The 19951-nt window shown below is 50.2% G+C and overlaps 1 protein-coding gene across 1 annotated transcript in view; it reads right to left on the reverse strand.

Annotated features, from left to right (window-relative positions):
* The window catches only part of LOC139227933 (N-fatty-acyl-amino acid synthase/hydrolase PM20D1.2-like), a 97186-nt gene that overhangs the window by 21865 nt on the left and 55370 nt on the right, over positions 1-19951 (reverse strand). The window contains exons 7-8 of the mRNA XM_070859087.1: positions 19510-19571; positions 15752-15830 (exon numbers count right to left, since the gene is read on the reverse strand). Coding sequence (XP_070715188.1) covers positions 15752-15830; positions 19510-19571 — 141 coding nt within the window. The remainder of the gene's footprint in view (positions 1-15751; positions 15831-19509; positions 19572-19951) is intronic.

The raw sequence follows: 19951 nt of genomic DNA on the forward strand, positions 1-19951 counted from the left end.
AGTTTGTAATCTCGTCGCCAGTTGTTATGTCTTTAATACTATTATAAATAACTCCACGAGCTTGGTGGGCAGCCTGTTATGCTGGTCCCTGCACACCTATGCAGGTGATCCTCAAGTCTCCCACCACAGTGCCCTCTGGCGGCACATCTTATGTGACTATACAGTTAGTATACATGGTCTACATACATGACAGTGACCAACAGCTTTGTCAAAGAGTTATTTTTTAAGGAGCGTCTTGAAGGCAGAGAGAGAGGTAGAGAGGCGGAGAGGTTTAGGCAGGGAATTCCAGAGCTTGGGGCCCAGGCAGCTGAAGGCACGGCCACCAATGGTTGAGCGATTATAATCAGGGATGCTCAAGAAGGCAGAATTAGAGGAGCGCAGACATCTGGGGGGTTGTGGGGCTGGAGGAGATTATGAGATAGGGAGGGGTGAGACCATGGAAGGATTTGAAAACAAGGATGAGAATTTTGAAATTGAGGTATTGCTTAACCAGGAGCCAATGTAGGTCAGCGAGCACAGGGGTGATGGGTGAGAGGGACGGTGTGAGTTAGGATACGGGCAGCCAAGTTTTGGATCACCTCTAGTTTACGCAGGGTAGAATGTGGGAGGCCGGCCAGGAGCATGATCCATGCTCGCACACCGCCAGACCAGAGCGGCCCGAGGCCTGTCCTAAATTGGTCCTTCGGTGCGATCATCATCATTATAGCAGCAAGCTGCAGGAGCCAATCAGGCGCAGTGATGCAGCTCGCTGGTCGAGGCCTCCATTTTCACCAATTCAGGCGCCGGCTGAGGCAAACAGGTGATTCTAGGGGTGAGGCGATCAGGAGAGGGAATGGAGGGGGGTGGGGGGAGGGTTGGTGTGAGCATCGGCTGACAGCAGCCGCAGTCTTAATGTACTTATGAATGCTGTCAATGCGTTGTACTCAAACTATAGTGATCGTGGTCCTTTATTCGTAACTCCAGAGTGAGGCACAAGCATGGTGGGCAGCCTTTTATACTGGGCCCTGCACACCTATGCAGGTGACCCTCAGGTTTCCCACCGCAGTGCCCTCTGGTGGACAGCCTCTGCCACAGGGGCAGGAAACCCCGGTCTCCACCAGTTGCACCCTCTAGTGGTACCAGCATAGTATATACACAGTGTAAACCTTATTGATAGTACATCAGGTAACAAATCTCCATCTTATGCAACTATATAGTAACTTCAGAGAGAGTATATCTATAGTCTGCATGTATAACACACTCCTCTTCCTCCTCTCATTGGCTCCGCATTAAGGCAGGTTCCGCTGTGGAGCCTGAAATAATAGTCGGAGCTGTGGTAAAGCAAACTTTGCCTACTTTTAACCAATTTCATGAATGGGTCCGGAATTCGACTCGTTTCAATCTTGAAATGAGGCCTGTGCTCATTTCAGGCATCTGCTGTGGCCACCTAAAAAAAAAAAGGCCCTGCCGAATTTAGCAGTGGCCTGGGTCCTCATGAGTCTTGAGCCTTTCCAATGCTAAATTGGGAGAATTTAGGACCCGCTGTTCGCAGAGACCACTAAAAAGTGCTGCATCCTGGAGAAAATCTTCAAAATAGGCAGGCAGCTGACCCAGACAGCAGTCATTTCCTGCATATTTTCCATTCCTCGGAAATCCCTCACCACCTCCCCCGCTGATGATTTCCTGACCTGTTTCTCTCAAAAATGTTCACCCCCCCACTTGCTCCTTCCTTCCCTTCCATTGTTACTGCTTCTCATCCAGAGGTGGGTACGCCCAATTTTATTGGAGCAAAATTCAGAACCTCAAAGAAAATGATTTTACTGTTGGTTTTTGCATCAGGTTCGCTCACACGACAAGTCCATCGTTGGCAGTAAATTAATGTTACTTTCTCTGTCCCTGTGGGTTTGTGTCTGCAGTTCTCCCTCTCTGTCCTTGTGTATCGGTGGTTCTCCCTCTCTCTGTCCGGGTGTCTGTGGTTCTTTCTCGGTCCTTTTGTGTGTGTGTGTTTTCTCTCTCTCTGTTCCTGTATGTGTCCATGGTTTTCTCCATCCTAATCGGCTAGACTTTCCACTTGAGATCGCTAGGCTATCGCCCATTTATCGCCCAAAAAGGCAGGCTATTGTCCATTTCGCTTGAAAAGTGGAAGGTTGGGCCGGAACATCGGCCAAACATTGCCTGACCAACTTTCTGTAGTTTTATTTCTGTGTGTGTGTGTGTAATTTGGTTCTCTCTCTCTCTGGCCATGTGTGTATATATAAGTTCACAGTTCTCTCTCTATTACTGTTTACATCTCCCTCCACCCGCTCACGTCCCTGTCCCTTATATAGCTGTGGTTCTCCCGCCACATGCCTGTGGTTTTCTCGGCTCTGCTGTGTCAGGGGTCAATTGCCTGCCTTAAATGGCCGTAATTACCTCCTCAAAATGGGGTTGGGGCCATCCAATGGTGGCCCGAAGTGCCCGCCTGTCTCAGGTGGTAGGCCTCATTTAATATGCAAATTAAAGACCTATCGATTTCAAAGCCAAAATCGATCACTTAGTGTTTTTGTCCCTTTAATTTCAATTGCTGGCAAAGCACACAGATTGGATGAAAGTTGTCAAGTTATTTGGGGGGGGGATATCATATTTTACAGAGCTATATAAAATTGCACCACTATATCCCCGATGCATTATTGTAATCACTTGTACAAATCTGAATGGTTCTGGAATGTTTTCTTGTGAAGTCCCTATCTGATCTCATTAAAGTTACAGCAATTATAATCTTTTTGGCATTCAACTGTTGCTTCTATGTGGCAATAATCTGTGCTTACATTAAAGAAAAAACACTAGAAAAACTCAAAACACTTTAAATAAACATAACAGAGAAAGCAGAACCTATCCTACAGAAAGGAGGAGGTGGTTGTTTAGTTAACCCTGGGTAAATCTTACACATAGTGGCAAATTCAAAGCATATGAACAAAGTAAAACGGACATCAGAAGACACCAATTTGCAGAGTGTTGTCCTAACCCTTCCTGTCTGCCTCCAATCCACTCTCTTCTGGCTTCTTACCTACCCCTGACCCACTCTCCTCCGCGGGGCGAGAGCGAGAAAGGAGAGGGGGCGAGAGCGAGAGTAATGAGAGCGAGCGAGCGAGAGTAATGAGAGCGAGCGAGCGAGAGTAATGAGAGCGAGCGAGCGAGAGTAATGAGAGCGAGCGAGCGAGAGTAATGAGAGCGAGCGAGCGAGAGTAATGAGAGCGAGCGAGCGAGAGTAATGAGAGCGAGCGAGCGAGAGTAATGAGAGCGAGCGAGCGAGAGTAATGAGAGCGAGCGAGAGTAATGAGAGCGAGCGAGAGTAATGAGAGCGAGCGAGAGTAATGCGAGCGAGCGAGAGTAATGAGAGCGAGCGAGCGAGAGTAATGAGAGCGAGCGAGCGAGAGTAATGAGAGCGAGCGAGCGAGAGTAATGAGAGCGAGCGAGAGTAATGAGAGCGAGCGAGCGAGTAATGAGAGAGAGCGAGAGTAATGAGAGAGAGCGAGCGAGAGTAATGAGAGAGAGCGAGCGAGAGTAATGAGAGAGAGCGAGCGAGAGTAATGAGAGAGAGCGAGCGAGAGTAATGAGAGAGAGCGAGCGAGAGTAATGAGAGAGAGCGAGCGAGAGTAATGAGAGAGAGCGAGCGAGAGTAATGAGAGAGAGCGAGCGAGAGTAATGAGAGAGAGCGAGCGAGAGAGCGAGCGAGAGTAATGAGAGAGAGCGAGCGAGAGTAATGAGAGAGAGCGAGCGAGAGAGCGAGCGAGAGTAATGAGAGAGCGCGAGTAATGAGAGCGAGCGCGAGTAATGAGAGAGCGCGAGCGAGAGTAATGAGAGAGAGCGAGCGAGAGTAATGAGAGAGAGCGAGCGAGAGTAATGAGAGAGAGCGAGCGAGAGTAATGAGAGAGAGCGAGCGAGAGTAATGAGAGAGAGCGAGCGAGAGTAATGAGAGAGAGCGAGCGAGAGTAATGAGAGAGAGCGAGCGAGAGTAATGAGAGAGAGCGAGCGAGAGTAATGAGAGAGAGCGAGCGAGAGTAATGAGAGAGAGCGAGCGAGAGTAGTGAGAGAGAGCGAGCGAGAGTAGTGAGAGAGAGCGAGCGAGAGTAGTGAGAGAGAGCGAGCGAGAGTAGTGAGAGAGAGCGAGCGAGAGTAGTGAGAGAGAGCGAGCGAGAGTAGAGAGAGAGAGCGAGCGAGAGTAGTGAGAGAGAGCGAGCGAGAGTAGTGAGAGAGAGCGAGCGAGAGTAATGAGAGAGAGCGAGCGAGAGTAATGAGAGAGAGCGAGCGAGAGTAATGAGAGAGCGAGCGAGAGTAATGAGAGCGAGCGAGCGTAATGAGAGCGAGCGAGCGAGAGTAATGAGAGCGAGCGAGCGAGAGTAATGAGAGCGAGCGAGCGAGAGTAATGCGAGCGAGCGAGAGTAATGAGAGCGAGCGAGAGTAATGAGAGAGCGAGCGAGAGTAATGAGAGAGCGAGCGAGAGTAATGAGAGAGAGCGAGCGAGAGTAATGAGAGAGAGCGAGCGAGAGTAATGAGAGCGAGCGAGCGAGAGTAATTAGAGCGAGCGAGCGAGAGTAATGAGAGAGCGAGCGAGAGTAATGAGAGAGCGAGCGAGAGTAATGAGAGAGCGAGCGAGAGTAATGAGAGAGAGCGAGCGAGAGTAATGAGAGAGAGCGAGCGAGTGTAATGAGAGAGAGCGAGCGAGAGTAATGAGAGAGAGCGAGCGAGAGTAATGAGAGAGCGAGCGAGAGTAATGAGAGAGAGCGAGCGAGAGTAATGAGAGAGAGCGAGCGAGAGTAATGAGAGAGAGCGAGCGAGAGTAATGAGAGAGAGCGAGCGAGAGTAATGAGAGAGAGCGAGCGAGAGTAATGAGAGAGAGCGAGCGAGAGTAATGAGAGAGAGCGAGCGAGAGTAATGAGAGAGAGCGAGCGAGAGTAATGAGAGAGAGCGAGCGAGAGTAATGAGAGCGAGCGAGAGTAATGAGAGCGAGCGAGAGTAATGAGAGCGAGCGAGCGAGAGTAATGAGAGAGAGCGAGCGAGAGTAATGAGAGAGAGCGAGCGAGAGTAATGAGAGAGAGCGAGCGAGAGTAATGAGAGCGAGCGAGAGTAATGAGAGAGAGCGAGCGAGAGTAATGAGAGAGCGCGAGCGAGAGTAATGAGAGAGAGCGAGAGTAATGAGAGAGAGCGAGCGAGAGTAATGAGAGAGAGCGAGCGAGAGTAATGAGAGAGCGCGAGCGAGAGTAATGAGAGAGAGCGAGCGAGAGTAATGAGAGCGAGCGAGCGAGAGTAATGAGAGCGAGCGAGCGAGAGTAGTGAGAGAGAGCGAGCGAGAGTAGTGAGAGAGAGCGAGCGAGAGTAGTGAGAGAGAGCGAGCGAGAGTAGTGAGAGAGAGCGAGCGAGAGTAGTGAGAGAGAGCGAGCGAGAGTAGTGAGAGAGAGCGAGCGAGAGTAGTGAGAGAGCGAGCGAGAGTAGTGAGAGAGCGAGCGAGAGTAGTGAGAGAGAGCGAGCGAGAGTAATGAGAGAGAGCGAGCGAGAGTAGTGAGAGAGAGCGAGCGAGAGTAATGAGCGAGCGCGAGCGAGAGTAATGAGCGAGCGCGAGCGAGAGTAATGAGCGAGAGCGAGCGAGAGTAATGAGAGAGCGCGAGCGAGAGTAATGAGAGAGCGCGAGCGAGAGTAATGAGAGAGCGCGAGCGAGAGTAATGAGAGAGCGCGAGCGAGAGTAATGAGAGAGCGCGAGCGAGAGTAATGAGAGAGCGCGAGCGAGAGTAATGAGAGAGCGCGAGCGAGAGTAATGAGAGAGCGCGAGCGAGAGTAATGAGAGAGCGCGAGCGAGAGTAATGAGAGAGCGCGAGCGAGAGTAATGAGAGAGCGCGAGCGAGAGTAATGAGAGAGCGCGAGCGAGAGTAATGAGAGAGCGCGAGCGAGAGTAATGAGAGAGCGCGAGCGAGAGTAATGAGAGAGCGCGAGCGAGAGTAATGAGAGAGCGCGAGCGAGAGTAATGAGAGAGCGCGAGCGAGAGTAATGAGAGAGCGCGAGCGAGAGTAATGAGAGAGCGCGAGCGAGAGTAATGAGAGAGAGCGAGCGAGAGTAATGAGAGAGCGCGAGCGAGAGTAATGAGAGAGCGCGAGCGAGAGTAATGAGCGAGCGCGAGCGAGAGTAATGAGAGAGAGCGAGCGAGAGTAATGAGAGAGAGCGAGCGAGAGTAATGAGAGAGAGCGAGCGAGAGTAATGAGAGAGCGAGCGAGAGTAATGAGAGAGAGCGAGCGAGAGTAATGAGAGAGAGCGAGCGAGAGTAATGAGAGCGAGCGAGTGTAATGAGAGAGAGCGAGCGAGAGTAATGAGAGAGCGCGAGCGAGAGTAATGAGAGAGAGCGAGAGTAATGAGAGAGAGCGAGCGAGAGTAATGAGCGAGCGCGAGCGAGAGTAATGAGAGAGCGCGAGCGAGTGTAATGAGAGAGAGCGAGCGAGAGTAATGAGAGAGCGAGCGAGAGTAATGAGAGAGAGCGAGCGAGAGTAATGAGAGAGAGCGAGCGAGAGTAATGAGAGAGAGCGAGCGAGAGTAATGAGAGAGAGCGAGCGAGAGTAATGAGAGAGAGCGAGCGAGAGTAATGAGAGAGAGCGAGCGAGAGTAATGAGAGAGAGCGAGCGAGAGTAATGAGAGAGAGCGAGCGAGAGTAATGAGAGAGAGCGAGCGAGAGTAATGAGAGAGAGCGAGCGAGAGTAATGAGAGAGAGCGAGCGAGAGTAATGAGAGAGAGCGAGCGAGAGTAATGAGAGAGAGCGAGCGAGAGTAATGAGAGAGAGCGAGCGAGAGTAGTGAGAGAGAGCGAGCGAGAGTAGTGAGAGCGAGCGAGAGTAGTGAGAGAGAGCGAGCGAGAGTAGTGAGAGAGAGCGAGCGAGAGTAGTGAGAGAGAGCGAGCGAGAGTAGTGAGAGAGAGCGAGCGAGAGTAGTGAGAGAGAGCGAGCGAGAGTAGTGAGAGAGAGCGAGCGAGAGTAGTGAGAGAGAGCGAGCGAGAGTAGTGAGAGAGAGCGAGCGAGAGTAGTGAGAGAGAGCGAGCGAGAGTAGTGAGAGAGAGCGAGCGAGAGTAATGAGAGCGAGCGAGAGTAGTGAGAGAGAGCGAGCGAGAGTAGTGAGAGAGAGCGAGCGAGAGTAGTGAGAGAGAGCGAGCGAGAGTAGTGAGAGAGAGCGAGCGAGAGTAGTGAGAGAGAGCGAGCGAGAGTAATGAGAGAGAGCGAGCGAGAGTAATGAGAGAGAGCGAGCGAGAGTAGTGAGAGAGAGCGAGCGAGAGTAATGAGAGAGAGCGAGCGAGAGTAGTGAGAGAGAGCGAGCGAGAGTAGTGAGAGAGAGCGAGCGAGAGTAGTGAGAGAGAGCGAGCGAGAGTAATGAGAGAGAGCGAGCGAGAGTAATGAGAGAGAGCGAGCGAGAGTAATGAGAGAGCGAGCGAGCGAGAGTAATGAGAGAGCGAGCGAGAGTAATGAGAGAGAGCGAGCGAGAGTAATGAGAGAGAGCGAGCGAGAGTAGTGAGAGAGAGCGAGCGAGAGTAGTGAGAGAGCGAGCGAGAGTAATGAGAGCGAGCGAGAGTAATGAGAGAGCGCGAGCGAGAGTAATGAGAGAGAGCGAGCGAGAGTAGTGAGAGAGCGCGAGCGAGAGTAATGAGAGAGAGAGCGAGCGAGAGTAATGAGAGAGAGCGAGCGAGAGTAATGAGAGAGAGCGAGCGAGAGTAGTGAGAGAGAGCGAGCGAGAGTAGTGAGAGAGAGCGAGCGAGAGTAGTGAGAGAGAGCGAGCGAGAGTAATGAGAGAGCGAGCGAGAGTAATGAGAGAGAGCGAGCGAGAGTAATGAGAGAGAGCGAGCGAGAGTAATGAGAGAGAGCGAGCGAGAGTAATGAGAGAGAGCGAGCGAGAGTAATGAGAGAGAGCGAGCGAGAGTAATGAGAGAGAGCGAGCGAGAGTAATGAGAGAGAGCGAGCGAGAGTAATGAGAGAGAGCGAGCGAGAGTAATGAGAGAGAGCGAGCGAGAGTAATGAGAGAGAGCGAGCGAGAGTAATGAGAGAGAGCGAGCGAGAGTAATGAGAGAGAGCGAGCGAGAGTAATGAGAGAGAGCGAGCGAGAGTAATGAGAGAGAGCGAGCGAGAGTAATGAGAGAGAGCGAGCGAGAGTAATGAGAGAGAGCGAGCGAGAGTAATGAGAGAGAGCGAGCGAGAGTAATGAGAGAGAGCGAGCGAGAGTAATGAGAGAGAGCGAGCGAGAGTAATGAGAGAGAGCGAGCGAGAGTAATGAGAGAGAGCGAGCGAGAGTAATGAGAGAGCGCGAGCGAGAGTAATGAGAGAGAGCGAGCGAGCGAGAGTAATGAGAGAGAGCGAGCGCGAAAACGAGAGAGCATCGTGTTTAGTTTGTGTGTTGACACAAAACTGACAACGTCTGCAAGCTTGAACAAAGCCCTGTACAACACAAAAATCACAATGTGGAGTAATGGCAGTCACCTGCAACAAACTGATGCTGATCAGCCAATCTGGTTTTGTAATGAGTCAATATTTAAATACCTTGTTCACTTTCTGGTTGAGTGAGAATGGCTCAGGCATCTTAATCTGATCTTGCTGCATTGCACAACGCTTGCCTTGGCACTGGCAGATGCTTTGGATTTTGTTATGAAAACGATTCATAAATCTGCTCCTCCAATAAACAATAACCTGATGCTGACAATCCCAATGATCGGCACCACCTGCAGAAATCGAATTCTTCCCAGGTCAACGCTGAGCTTCACATTGTTTGCAAATCTTTTGAAAAATGTCCAACACAGAGCTCTCAGCTGCTCTGAACTGACGCGAGCCGTCATTTAAGGCGACTGAAAGCTTGGAAGGGGGGAATGATTTTTTGGTCCGCGTTCCTCCTCTTTTGCAGAAGTAAATGTAAACGTTTTTAAAAATTCATTCACAGGATGTGGGCGTCGTTGGCAAGCCCAACATTTATTGCCCATCCCTAACCGCTTTTCAGAAGGTGGTGGTGAGCTGCCATTTCAGAGGGTGTGGGTCTGGAGTCACATATAGGCCAGACCGGGTAAGGACGGCAGATTTCCTTCTCTAAAGGGCATTAGTCAAGCAGATGGGTTTTTAACGGCAATCCGGTAGTTTCATGGTCACCGTTACTGATACCAGCTTTTTAATTCCAGATTTATTTAATCGGACTTAAATTCCCCAGCTGCCGTGGGGGTGTTAGAACTCATAGAATCATAGAAATTTACAGCACAGAAGGAGGCCATTTTGGCCCATCGTATCCGTGCCGGCCGACAAAGAGCTATCCAGCCTAATCCCACTTTCCAGCTCTTGGTCCGTAGCCCTGTGGGCTACGGCACTTCAAGTGCACATCCAAGTACTTTTTAAATGCGATGAGGGTTTCTGCCTCTACCACCCTTTCAGTGAGTTCCAGACCCCCACCACCCTTGTGTCTCCAGATAATTAGTCTCGACCTCTGGATTACTAGTCCAGCAACATAACCACGATGCTATCCTATCCCTCGTACATTCTGATCTTAATTTCAGTTTTTAAAGAGATACTCGTTTCACTGCCGTGGGGTAGGATTTGTCCTCTGCTTCAGCTTGCTCATCCGTCAGGATTGTCCCGGTGTCCCCGGGAATTAAAGATTCATCCAAAGGCGGATGCTGGAAATCGGAAATATAAAACAGAAAGCGCTGGAATGCTGATCCGAGGACTTCCAGCAATTTAAGTTTATATCAAAGATTCAGTTCCTGGAACAATCCAGGATAACAATTTTAAAGCAATTTTTAAAGAAATATGTTTTTTTTTTCCATTTTTTGTGAACATTTTTATTAGTAATAAAAATGCCGTTGCCAGCACGGACACGATGGGCCAAATGGCCTCCTCCCGTGTCATAATTCTTTAATGATTCTATGAAAAATATTGGAAATAGGGGGAGAAAAGGCTTTGACCGTGCGGGACAGTTGGAGGCGAGTGTCACGTGACGAAACCTCCAGGGGTGCGTCTGTCTCGAGGTGACAATCCTAGCCTTGCTCGGCCTTGAGTGTCGTTGAGATAGAGGATCAGCCATGATCAGATTGAATGGCGGTGCAGGCTCGAAGGGCCGAATGGCCTACTACTGCTCCTATTTTTCTATGTTTCCCAGAAGTGGCTCCCGTGCCAATAGCTGGTGCCCGTGTCTTTAATGTCGTCTGACACAAGCTCCAGAGCTACACATTTGCCAATCAGTAGTGTGGTTTCTTGGGGTGTGGTGGGGCGGAGAGTTTGGTGTCTCGGCATCGAATCTCAGCCCGGGCCTCTCACACTCGACAACACCGGAGGAAGCCAGCAAGGAGAGAGACCGTTCTCAAAGGTCTCCACGGTAGGGTCTTTAAACAAAGAAACCGAAGGAAAGAATGTGAAATATCGGAAAAACATACATCAGCTAAACAACTGCTGGTCCGTTTAGCCTGCCTCAAAACCGACCTCTTTAGCCAAGCCTTTGGTCATCTGCCGTAATTTCTTCTTTATGTGGCTTGGTATCAAATGTATCTGTTTTGTCTCGTAAAATTTCTGTGAAGCGACTTGGGACGTTTTACGGGTGCTATATAAATAAAAGTTGTTGTTGTTGCCTTATACAACTATGATGCCTTGTATATCATGTCAAGCGACTTCTCACCACACCCCCCACCAAAGTTCCCTCGAATTTTGTTTGGCGCTGCACGGAGCATTCAAAATAGAGTGCATGTGTGGTTTCTGTATTGAAAAGCCGCCAAAAGCTGGCTGCGTGGGTTCCCTGGAGTAGCACCAGGCGCCCTGCAGTCTCCCAGAAGAAACCCAAGACCAATTAGGGGCAAAAAAAAAAAACCTGGAAAATTCCTCTCCGAACCCTCTCGCCGATCAAAACTTAGTCCGGGTTGGCACACTCGCAATAAAGTATGAAACTGAGTACTGTGTACAATGAGCAAGTGTGACCTTAGCTCCTTTAATAAGACTCCAGAGTGCAGGTACCACGTGGGTGGCCTGCTTATATACCGTGCTCCCAAGGGATGCTGGGATCCCTTGGGACTCCAACAGGTGGGCCCTCTGGTGGTCAAGTGTCATGCAGGTTACAAAGGGTTAAATACATAACATGGGAGATCACGCCAACCATGACTTAATTCATTTTAAAAAATCTACTTCTTGCATGGTGGGAGCTCCGCCCCAGCCAGGAACCGGTCCAACGCTCTCTCTCGGAGATACAGAGTGAGTCAGCGCTCACTACATGCACTGGCAACTTGTTCCGTGGAATATCAACAAGGCCGGGGCAACACCAGAACAAAAAGTATGCTCGCACGCATTCCGAAACGAGATTCATCAGAGCTGTATCCATTCTGTTCCCTGCAGGCTTTGGGCAGGGATCCAGGGCGACTAAACTCTGTGGAGGCAGCATTGAAGAGACATTGACCTCAATCTCAACTGAGCTAATGAGCAAAAAGGAAAGTCAGCCAAGGTGCTTGTGCACGGCTGTCAGGTGGGGATGGGGTGGGACTTCCATTCAATACATTTCATCGTCAGATATCAGGTCAATGGGGTGGGGGTTCCACTTGGTTTTTTGGACACTATGGGGATAGGGCACGAAAGTGGAGTTGAGGTCGAAGATCAGCCATGCTCCGTTGATGTCCAGCTGAATTCTACAAATGGAATTATCACCGGTACACTTTGATCGACACCGACACCTTGGGCCCCTGTGCTTGCAAACATCGCACCACCGCACTTACACCGCGAATACAGAGTCTGCAGAGAGTACAACCGCTACACCAGCAAAGACATGCCGATCCAGGCTGACTTGAGCAACCTACCACCAACCCGTCTCAAATCCGGTAGGCCATTTTGCACAGTGATCTCCCCTCAGCCTTGATGACCGATGGCGAAATGTTTGGAAGAACTGTTGACATACGGAATGGATTCGTTGTGGAGGACCCCACAGTGCAACCTGAAGGATCAAACCTTCCTCGCAAACAGTGGACAACCATCGACCATCTCAGAACTGGTCACGATAGATGCTGCCACCTTCTCCATAGGTGGAAGATTAAAGCTTCCCATCATGTGACTGTGGTGCTCCTAATCAGACCCTGGAACACATCACTGAGCACTGCCCTCAGAGGAAATTCACAGGCAGCCTACAAGGAATCCACGCTGTTACATCAGAAGCTTTGGCCTGGATATCTGACTTCGATATTGACATTTGATTTGCTACTAGCATAGGAAAGCAGTAGCCATAATCTTTTTGGATGGCGGAGCAGGCTCAGGGAGGCCCCGTGGCCTACTCCTGCTCCTATTTTTTAATGATCTTATTATGCTACAAGGAGCCGCCACAAACCTCAGCCAATTTTCAGGGTCAGGGCAATTTGCATTAGTTAAGCGCACTCCTCGGTCTCAGTCAGGGAGCTTGCCTGGCAGGGAGGGTGGGGGAACAGGAGGGCTTTTGGGAGACCACTATAGTTATTGCTGTATGGCCTGGGATCGACTGGCCCCAAATCCCTTTTACCCCCTCTCCTGCCCCTGCCACCCCCCCCCCCCGCCCTCCGCCAATAGGATCGCTGGATTTCAGGCATGCACAGGTGTCCAGTGCACCCAGTGTTGCAAAGGTGCAAATGTTGGAAATGATGTCATCAGACTAGATCTACACACATTAGGGTGCATTAATAAGCACCCAGCCATACTTCTGGTGGAAAAAGGTAGAAGTGGTAGTGTTGGGGGCGGAAGGGGGGGACTGGGTACCAGACAGTTTCAAGTGGAGTTATACTGTTAAAATCTGGGCTGCTAAATGGCCACTGGGGCAAAGTACAGGAGGGCAGTCAGCATCTTCGGAAACAGACTCCAGCTTGAGTAGCAGAGGGGAGCGAAGAGGTTCAAATCAAATCTTTGTGAAGACATCAATTTAAGCAAATGAAATGGTTGTGCAGATCTCACAAAAGGTTCACTCCTCGAATACTAATAACCCAGTACAGAAGAGATATTGCATCTTCTCTGCTTTTGTCCTTGGTAATTAATTGATTATATTTCATTCAAATTATTTGACCACTGAAGTTCAGAACTGTCAAATTCTTCCGACAAATGATCAAATCAAATGACTCGGGGACAAATTCGAGAGCGTCCCGTTTGAGGCGGTAATTTTTAGATGTTGGAAAAATTAGTGCCAGGCGCTAATGGTTTCGAAATTCAAAATAATGCAGCATTTGTGCTCCAGGAAGGAAGTGGAGCACTAAATCAAACACTGCACTTCCTTCCTGGAGCACGAGGCAGCAGGTGGGGCAGCAGGCACACCATCCTCAATCGAGTGTTCTCGACTCCATCCCGCAGCATGCGACCCGCCACCACCTCAGCGAAACCCCAACGTTGCACGAGGCAGGCAAAGCCATAGGACAGCTCAAGAAGAACAAGGCTGCGGGAGCGGATGGAATCCCTGCTGAGGCGCTAAAATATGGCGGAGAGGCACGGATACATGACCTCGTCTCTCTCATCTGGAGGGAGGAGAGCATGCCGGCAGATCTCAGAGATGCAGTGACCGTGACCATCTTTAAAAAAGGGGACAAGTCTGACTGCGGCAACGACAGGGGAATCTCCCTGCTATCAGCCACTGGGAAAGTTGTCGCTAGCGTTCTCCTCAACCATCTTCTCCCTGTGGCCGAGGAGCTCCTCCCGGAATCACAGTGTGGATCTCTTCCCCTACGGGGTACAACGGACATGATCTTTGCAGCGTGACAACCGCAAGAAAAATGCAGAGAGCAGCGCCAGCCCTTATACATGGCCTTTTTCGATCTTACAAAGGCCTTTGACACTGTCAACCGTGAGGGTCTATGGAGCGTCCTCCTCCGTTTCGGATGCCCCCAAAAATTTGTCAACATCCTCCGCCCGCTCCACGACGACATGCAGGCCGTGATCCTTACCAACGGATCCATTACAGACCCAATCCACATCCAGACCGGGGTCATACAGGGCTGCGTTATCGCTCCAACCCTATTCTCAATCTTCCTCGCCGCCATACTCCACCTCACAGTCAACAAGCTCCCCGCTGGAGTGGAACTAAACGACAGAATCAGTGGGAAGCTGTTTAACCTTCGCCGCCTCCAGGCCAGGTCCAAGATCACCCCAACCTCTGTCATCAAGCTACAGTACACGGACGACGCCTGCGTCCATACAGAGGCTGAACTCCAGGATATAGTCGATGTATTCACCGAGGCATACAAAAGCATGGGCCTTACGCTTAACATCCGTAAGACAAAGGTCCTCCACCAGCCTGTCCTCACCGCACAGCACTGCCCCCCAGTCATCAAGATTCACGGCGCGAACCTCGACACCGTGGACCACTTCCCATATCTAGGGAGCCTCTCATCAACAAAAGCAGACACTGATGCGGAGATTCAACATCGCCTCCACTGAAGAGTGTTCGAAGACCAGGCCCTCAAATCTACCACCAAGCTCATGGTCTATAGGGCTGTAGTAATACCTGCTCTCCTGTATGGATCAGAGGCATAGACGATGTACAGAAGACACCTCAAGTCGCTGGAGATATATCACCAACGATGTCTCCGCAAGATCCTACAAATCCCCTGGGAGGACAGATGCACCAACATCAGTGTCCTCGTCCAGGCTAACATCCCCAGCATTGAAGCATTGCATTGACCACACTCAATCAGCTTCGCTGGGCAGGCCACATAGTTCGCATGCCAGACACGAGACTCCCTAAACTAATGCTCTATTCGGAGCTCCTTCACGGCAAACGAGCCAAAGGTGGGCAGTGGAAACGTTACAAGAACACCCTCAAAGCCTCCCTGATAAAGTGTGACATCATCACTGACAACTGGGAGTCCCTTAGTGGAGAAAGTGCATCCGGGAGGGCATTGAGCTCTTCGAATCTCAACGCCGAGAGCTTGAAGCGGTCAAGCGCAGGCAGCGGAAAGAGCGTGTAGGAAACCAGTCCCACCCACCACTTCCCCCGACGAATGTTTGTCCCACCTGTGACAGAGTCTGTGGCTCTTGTATTGGACTGTTCAGCCACCAAAGAACTCACTTCAGGAGTGGAAGCAAGTCTTCCTCGATTCTGAGGGACTCCTGATGATGACGACTTGTGCAGCGGTGCCCATTGGAAGGTTCCATCCCTTCCTTAACGAGAAGGGCCATCATTGGAGGCACAGCAAAGGAACAACTTAACTCCTCCCCGACGATCCGGCCCGATGCACTGCAGCAGAGTGCCGGGGCTGACTGATCGCAGGCAGCAAACAGCTAAATAAATCGAGAAGGTCGACATTTTTTTATTATACTTAACTTGGCCACCTCGTCTTCAAGCATTGCCCCACTCGACACACTTGGCCTCCCGATGAATGCCTCCTGCAGCCGCCGGTGTTTTCGCATGGTGCTGTTGCACGGGGCGGAACAGAAGTTCGGGTCCGGGGCGCTAACGGGGCAATGCGCACGGCGATGACATCACGATTTCCGGGCGAAGGCGATCGGGACGCAACGCTGTACCGCCACCGCAAACCTCCCGCCGAATATGGCGGGTATCGATCTTCTCGCCGTGCCCGGTCGGTAAGTGCATAGCGCCCAGTTATCGCCCCCTGGAGGCGATAACAGGAAGCGCTAAGGAGGCCAACTTCTAGGCCTCAGTGTTTTGAATCAAGATTCACTGCAGCTTCAAAGAGCATGTGCAAGGTCCTATTAAATGTGACCAAAGGCCAAAACACAATTGAGAATACATTTCTTAAATACACCTTTAAAAAGGAAATCCCTGATTTGTGAAATTTAGTTGTTGGTTTTTACCTTAATTCCAGCATGAAACTCTGTCACTGCAGTAGTTGTCCTGACAAGACTGTTGGTACTTGGTTTCTTCTCCATCATCCTATTACAATGAGATATTAAAAAAAATTAAGTACCAGTTTTCTACTGTATGTGAGCTAGCTGCATCCATCTGATAGGGAAGTAAGTACTAATGTACGATCAACAGGATGCATTGCAGCACCTCATCAGAACATACGAAATAGGCGCAGGAGTAGGCCATTCGGCCCCTCGAGCCTGTTCCGCCATCCAATAAGATCATAGCTGATCTTCTACCTCAACTCCACTTTCCTGCCTGATCTCCATATCCCCGATTCCCTTAGTGCCCAAAAATCTATCAATCTCTGTCTTGAATATGCTCAATGACTGAGCCTCCACAGCCCTCTGGGGTAGAGAATTCCAAAGATTCTCCACCCTCTGAGTGAAGAAATTTCTTGACATCTCAGTCCTAAATTGCCGACCCCTTATCTTGACACTATGCCCCCTAGTTCTGGACTCTCCAGCCAGGGGAAACAGCCTCTCAAAGCATCTATCCTGTCAAGCCCTCTAAGGATGTTATACCTTTCAATGAGAGAATATAGGCACAATCTACTCCATCTCTCCTCATAGGACAACCCTCTCATCCCAAGATCTTATCTCACCAAACTTCTTTCAACAGTACCCATCTCCTCAGTGACCTTGATCACCAGAAACACCATCACCTCCCAGATCCCCATCCAAGTCGCACACAGTCTCCCGACTTAGACTTGCATCACTGTTCGTTGACCGTAATTGGGTCAACATCCTGGAATTCGCCATCCTGGGAGTACCAGCACCGAGGATTGCAGGAGTTCAAGGTGGTGGCTCATCACAACCTTCTCAGGGCCCTTGGGGATGGGCAATAAATGCCTGCCTTGCCAGCGACGCCCAACAGCGAATTAAAAAATAAATTCTAATTGGCGAAGCTCATGCCTGATTTCTTAACCTACTCCTACCACATTCCATCTGCATTATTGCGCAGGCTTTAACCTATTTAAAAATAAAATGTAAAAATGCTGTACCCAGAAATGCAGCAATCATTTGAACATGAACTTTGCTGATCAGAATTTCTGCTGCAAGATCGTGATTACGGCGACAAATGCTGTTGTTTGGTTAGCCCATCCACAAAGAATAAATAAATGGAAACAAAGTTGAAAAGCATAAGAAGAAATACCAGTTCCGCAACTTTGTAAAATCCAAAATCCTCGATTTTCATCGCTCCACCATTGGTGGCCGTGCCTTCAGCTGCCGAGGCCCCAAGCTCTGGAACTCCCTCCCGAAACCTCTCATTGGGCCCAACTTTGCCCATGACTTGCTTCAATTTTTTTTTTGGAGTAAGTTGTTTTTTTCTGGCGCAAGTTTAAAAAAAGCCATTTCCCCCCAAAAAATTTGCTTCAGAGTAAGTCATTTCGGTACAATTTTTTTTAGGTCAGTTTTTTTTTCCAAAAGGGGGTGTTCCCAGATACTTACGCCAGTTTTGGCCATTTATGCCACTTTGGCCAGCAAACACTTACTCCAAATCGACTTATGTCAGCGTATGTGGCCAGCTCTGAAAAACCTTGCGGGCAGTGAAGAAAAAGCAGCACACATTCGGCAGACATTAGGGCAGGGAAGGGAACTGGAGAGGACCTCAACAACCAAGCACCAAACATTGCAAGGAAAAGCTCAAACAATTAAAATACTAATAAAAATGAAGTAAATTCTACCGCGACGTCACGGGGCGGCGGGGACGCTACGCAGAGCGACCGGAGAAATGCGAGCTGGTGGCCACGATCCGCGATGTCACAGGGAGGGGGGGTAGCTCGAGAAATATATATATGCTGGTATACAAAACACTTTTTCTCTCCCCCCCGCCCCCCCCAACACAATCTTTCTCTCCCTCCCCCCAATACATTCTTTCTCTCCCTCTCCCCAACACTCTTTCTTCCCCCCCCCCACACACTCTTACATAGAAACATAGAAAATAGGTGCAGGAGTAGACCATTCGGCCCTTCTAGCCTGCACCGCCATTCAATGAGTTCATGGCTGAACATTCAACTTCAGTACCCCATTCCTGCTTTCTCGCCATACCCCTTGATCCCCCTAGTAGTAAGGACCTCATCTAACTCCTTTTTGAATATATTTAGTGAATTGGCCTCAACAACTTGCTGTGGTAGAGAATTCCACAGGTTCACCACTCTCTGGGTGAAGAAGTTCCTCCGCATCTCGGTCCTAAATGGCTTACCCCTTATCCTTAGACTGTGACCTCTGGTTCTGGAATTCCCCAACATTGGGAACATTCTTCCTGCATCTAACCTGTCTAACCCCCAAAAACTCCTCCTCCCCCCTGCCAATACACTCTTTCTCTCCCCTCCTCCAAAACTCTCCTCCTCCCCCCCCAATCAAAACTCTCAAGCACAACCAATAAATAAAAAATAAAACCGAAGTCCTATCTCGCCCGGGAACTTAGCGGGCGGGCCGGCCGGCCGGTGCGGGAGGCCACTCGGCCAGGGATAGGATGCGGCGAGATCGGGGCGTCCCTTCGGCCTGGGATAGGGGCTGCGAGCATCGGGTCCTGCTCACAGCCCACAGGACGCGCTGGGAGGGCAGGAGCATGCGCGCGGCCCTCACTGAGCATGCTCGCAGGTGCCGGCACTGTTTTCGGCGCTGGCCAGTTGCTCCGCCCCTCACTTCAGAATGCACGCCACGCTGGGACTCTGGGGACTTGGAAGAGCGGCCAGGATGGGGCTCTTTCTTCTGGCGCGCAAAGTCGCTGCACTTAAGCTAAGTGTGCCGAAAAAAGGGGTTGGGCAAAGTTGGGCCCTATGTCTCTTTCCTCCTTTAAGACTCTCCTTAAAACCTACCTCTTTGACCAAGTTTCTAGTCACCTGTCTTAATATCTCATGGTGTGGCTTGGGGTCACATTTTGCTTGTAACGCTTCCGTGAAGCGCCTTGGGACGTTATACAATGTTAAAGGCGCTATATAAATGCAAGTTGTTGTTGTCGTAGGGTGGCACAAGGGTTCAAGTGCACTATTTCCCTGGCCTTTGACTGCAGCCCAGCCTAATGGACTGAGAACCCTGTGTGAAAGGAGTGTGGCCAATGTCAGGCCAGACCCTGGTGGACCAGGCTTTCAGCAGGAAACGCTCCCCAATTGGCCCTAAAGGGGAAATGTTCCACTTTGGTGCCCTCTGCGTGTGTCCGGACCCCAAAGCGGGAAATCGTGCAGCCTGCGATTTTCTGTCCTTTAATTGCTATAAACATAAAAATGTCTAAAAGAAAAACGAGTTCGCGCATAGTGAATAGATTAAAAATACAAATGTAACTGCATTTTTTGGTGCCCAGCTGAGAGGGCAGACAGAGCCTCGAGTTAATGTCTCATCAAAAAGATTGGACCTCCGACAGTGCCGCACTCCCTCAGAACTGCACAGGAGCGTCAGGCTAGACTCTGGAGTGGGACGTGAATCCACAACCTTCTGACTCAGACCCTTTAGTGCTGCCCACTGAGCCATGCTGACACCTAGTAGGATGACTGTCTCAGAGGAGAGGCTCAATGGTAGTACAGGGCCTACAACAGGGCAACATGGAGTGGCTGGAACTAGCTCGACCCAATGGCCACACTCTAATTTTTGCCTATTCGCTCCCAGGTCATTGCTTGCCAGGTCAACAGCTCCTGGACCTTTTGCTGAACTTCAATCAGATTAATATATGGAGAGGTTCGAGTTGCTTTTTGGCCATTACCTACCTGCTGACAAGAGGAGCAAACAGCCACAGGTTGGCCATGACTACGTTCAGAGGGAATCGAAGCTGGAAAAGAGAGAGAGAGAGATATTTACTTACAGTGTACTGACCGAAACACAAAGATGACAAACATACACCGCTTCAGTAGACTGGTTCGCTTCATCGGTCTTAGTGTGTTCATTCACGCACTCAAAAGGCACCTCGCCATTTCTTTCTCCCTTGCACAACAACAAATTGCATTTGTATAGCGACTTAAAAGTAGCAAAACGTCCCAAGGTGCTTGCACAATGTTTTACTGTTTGAGGTTTTTGGTGATCAATATGTCCATCATTAAAATAAAATGGGTTTGGGTTCATCGAGCTACACCCCGCGCTCTCCGCCTCCCTCTTCTCCTTTAAGAACCTCCTTAAAGCCCATCTAATATCTCCTTCTTTGGATCGGCACGC

Source organism: Pristiophorus japonicus, chromosome 17 (assembly GCF_044704955.1).
Source record: "Pristiophorus japonicus isolate sPriJap1 chromosome 17, sPriJap1.hap1, whole genome shotgun sequence".
Classification (NCBI taxonomy): Eukaryota; Metazoa; Chordata; class Chondrichthyes; family Pristiophoridae; genus Pristiophorus; species Pristiophorus japonicus.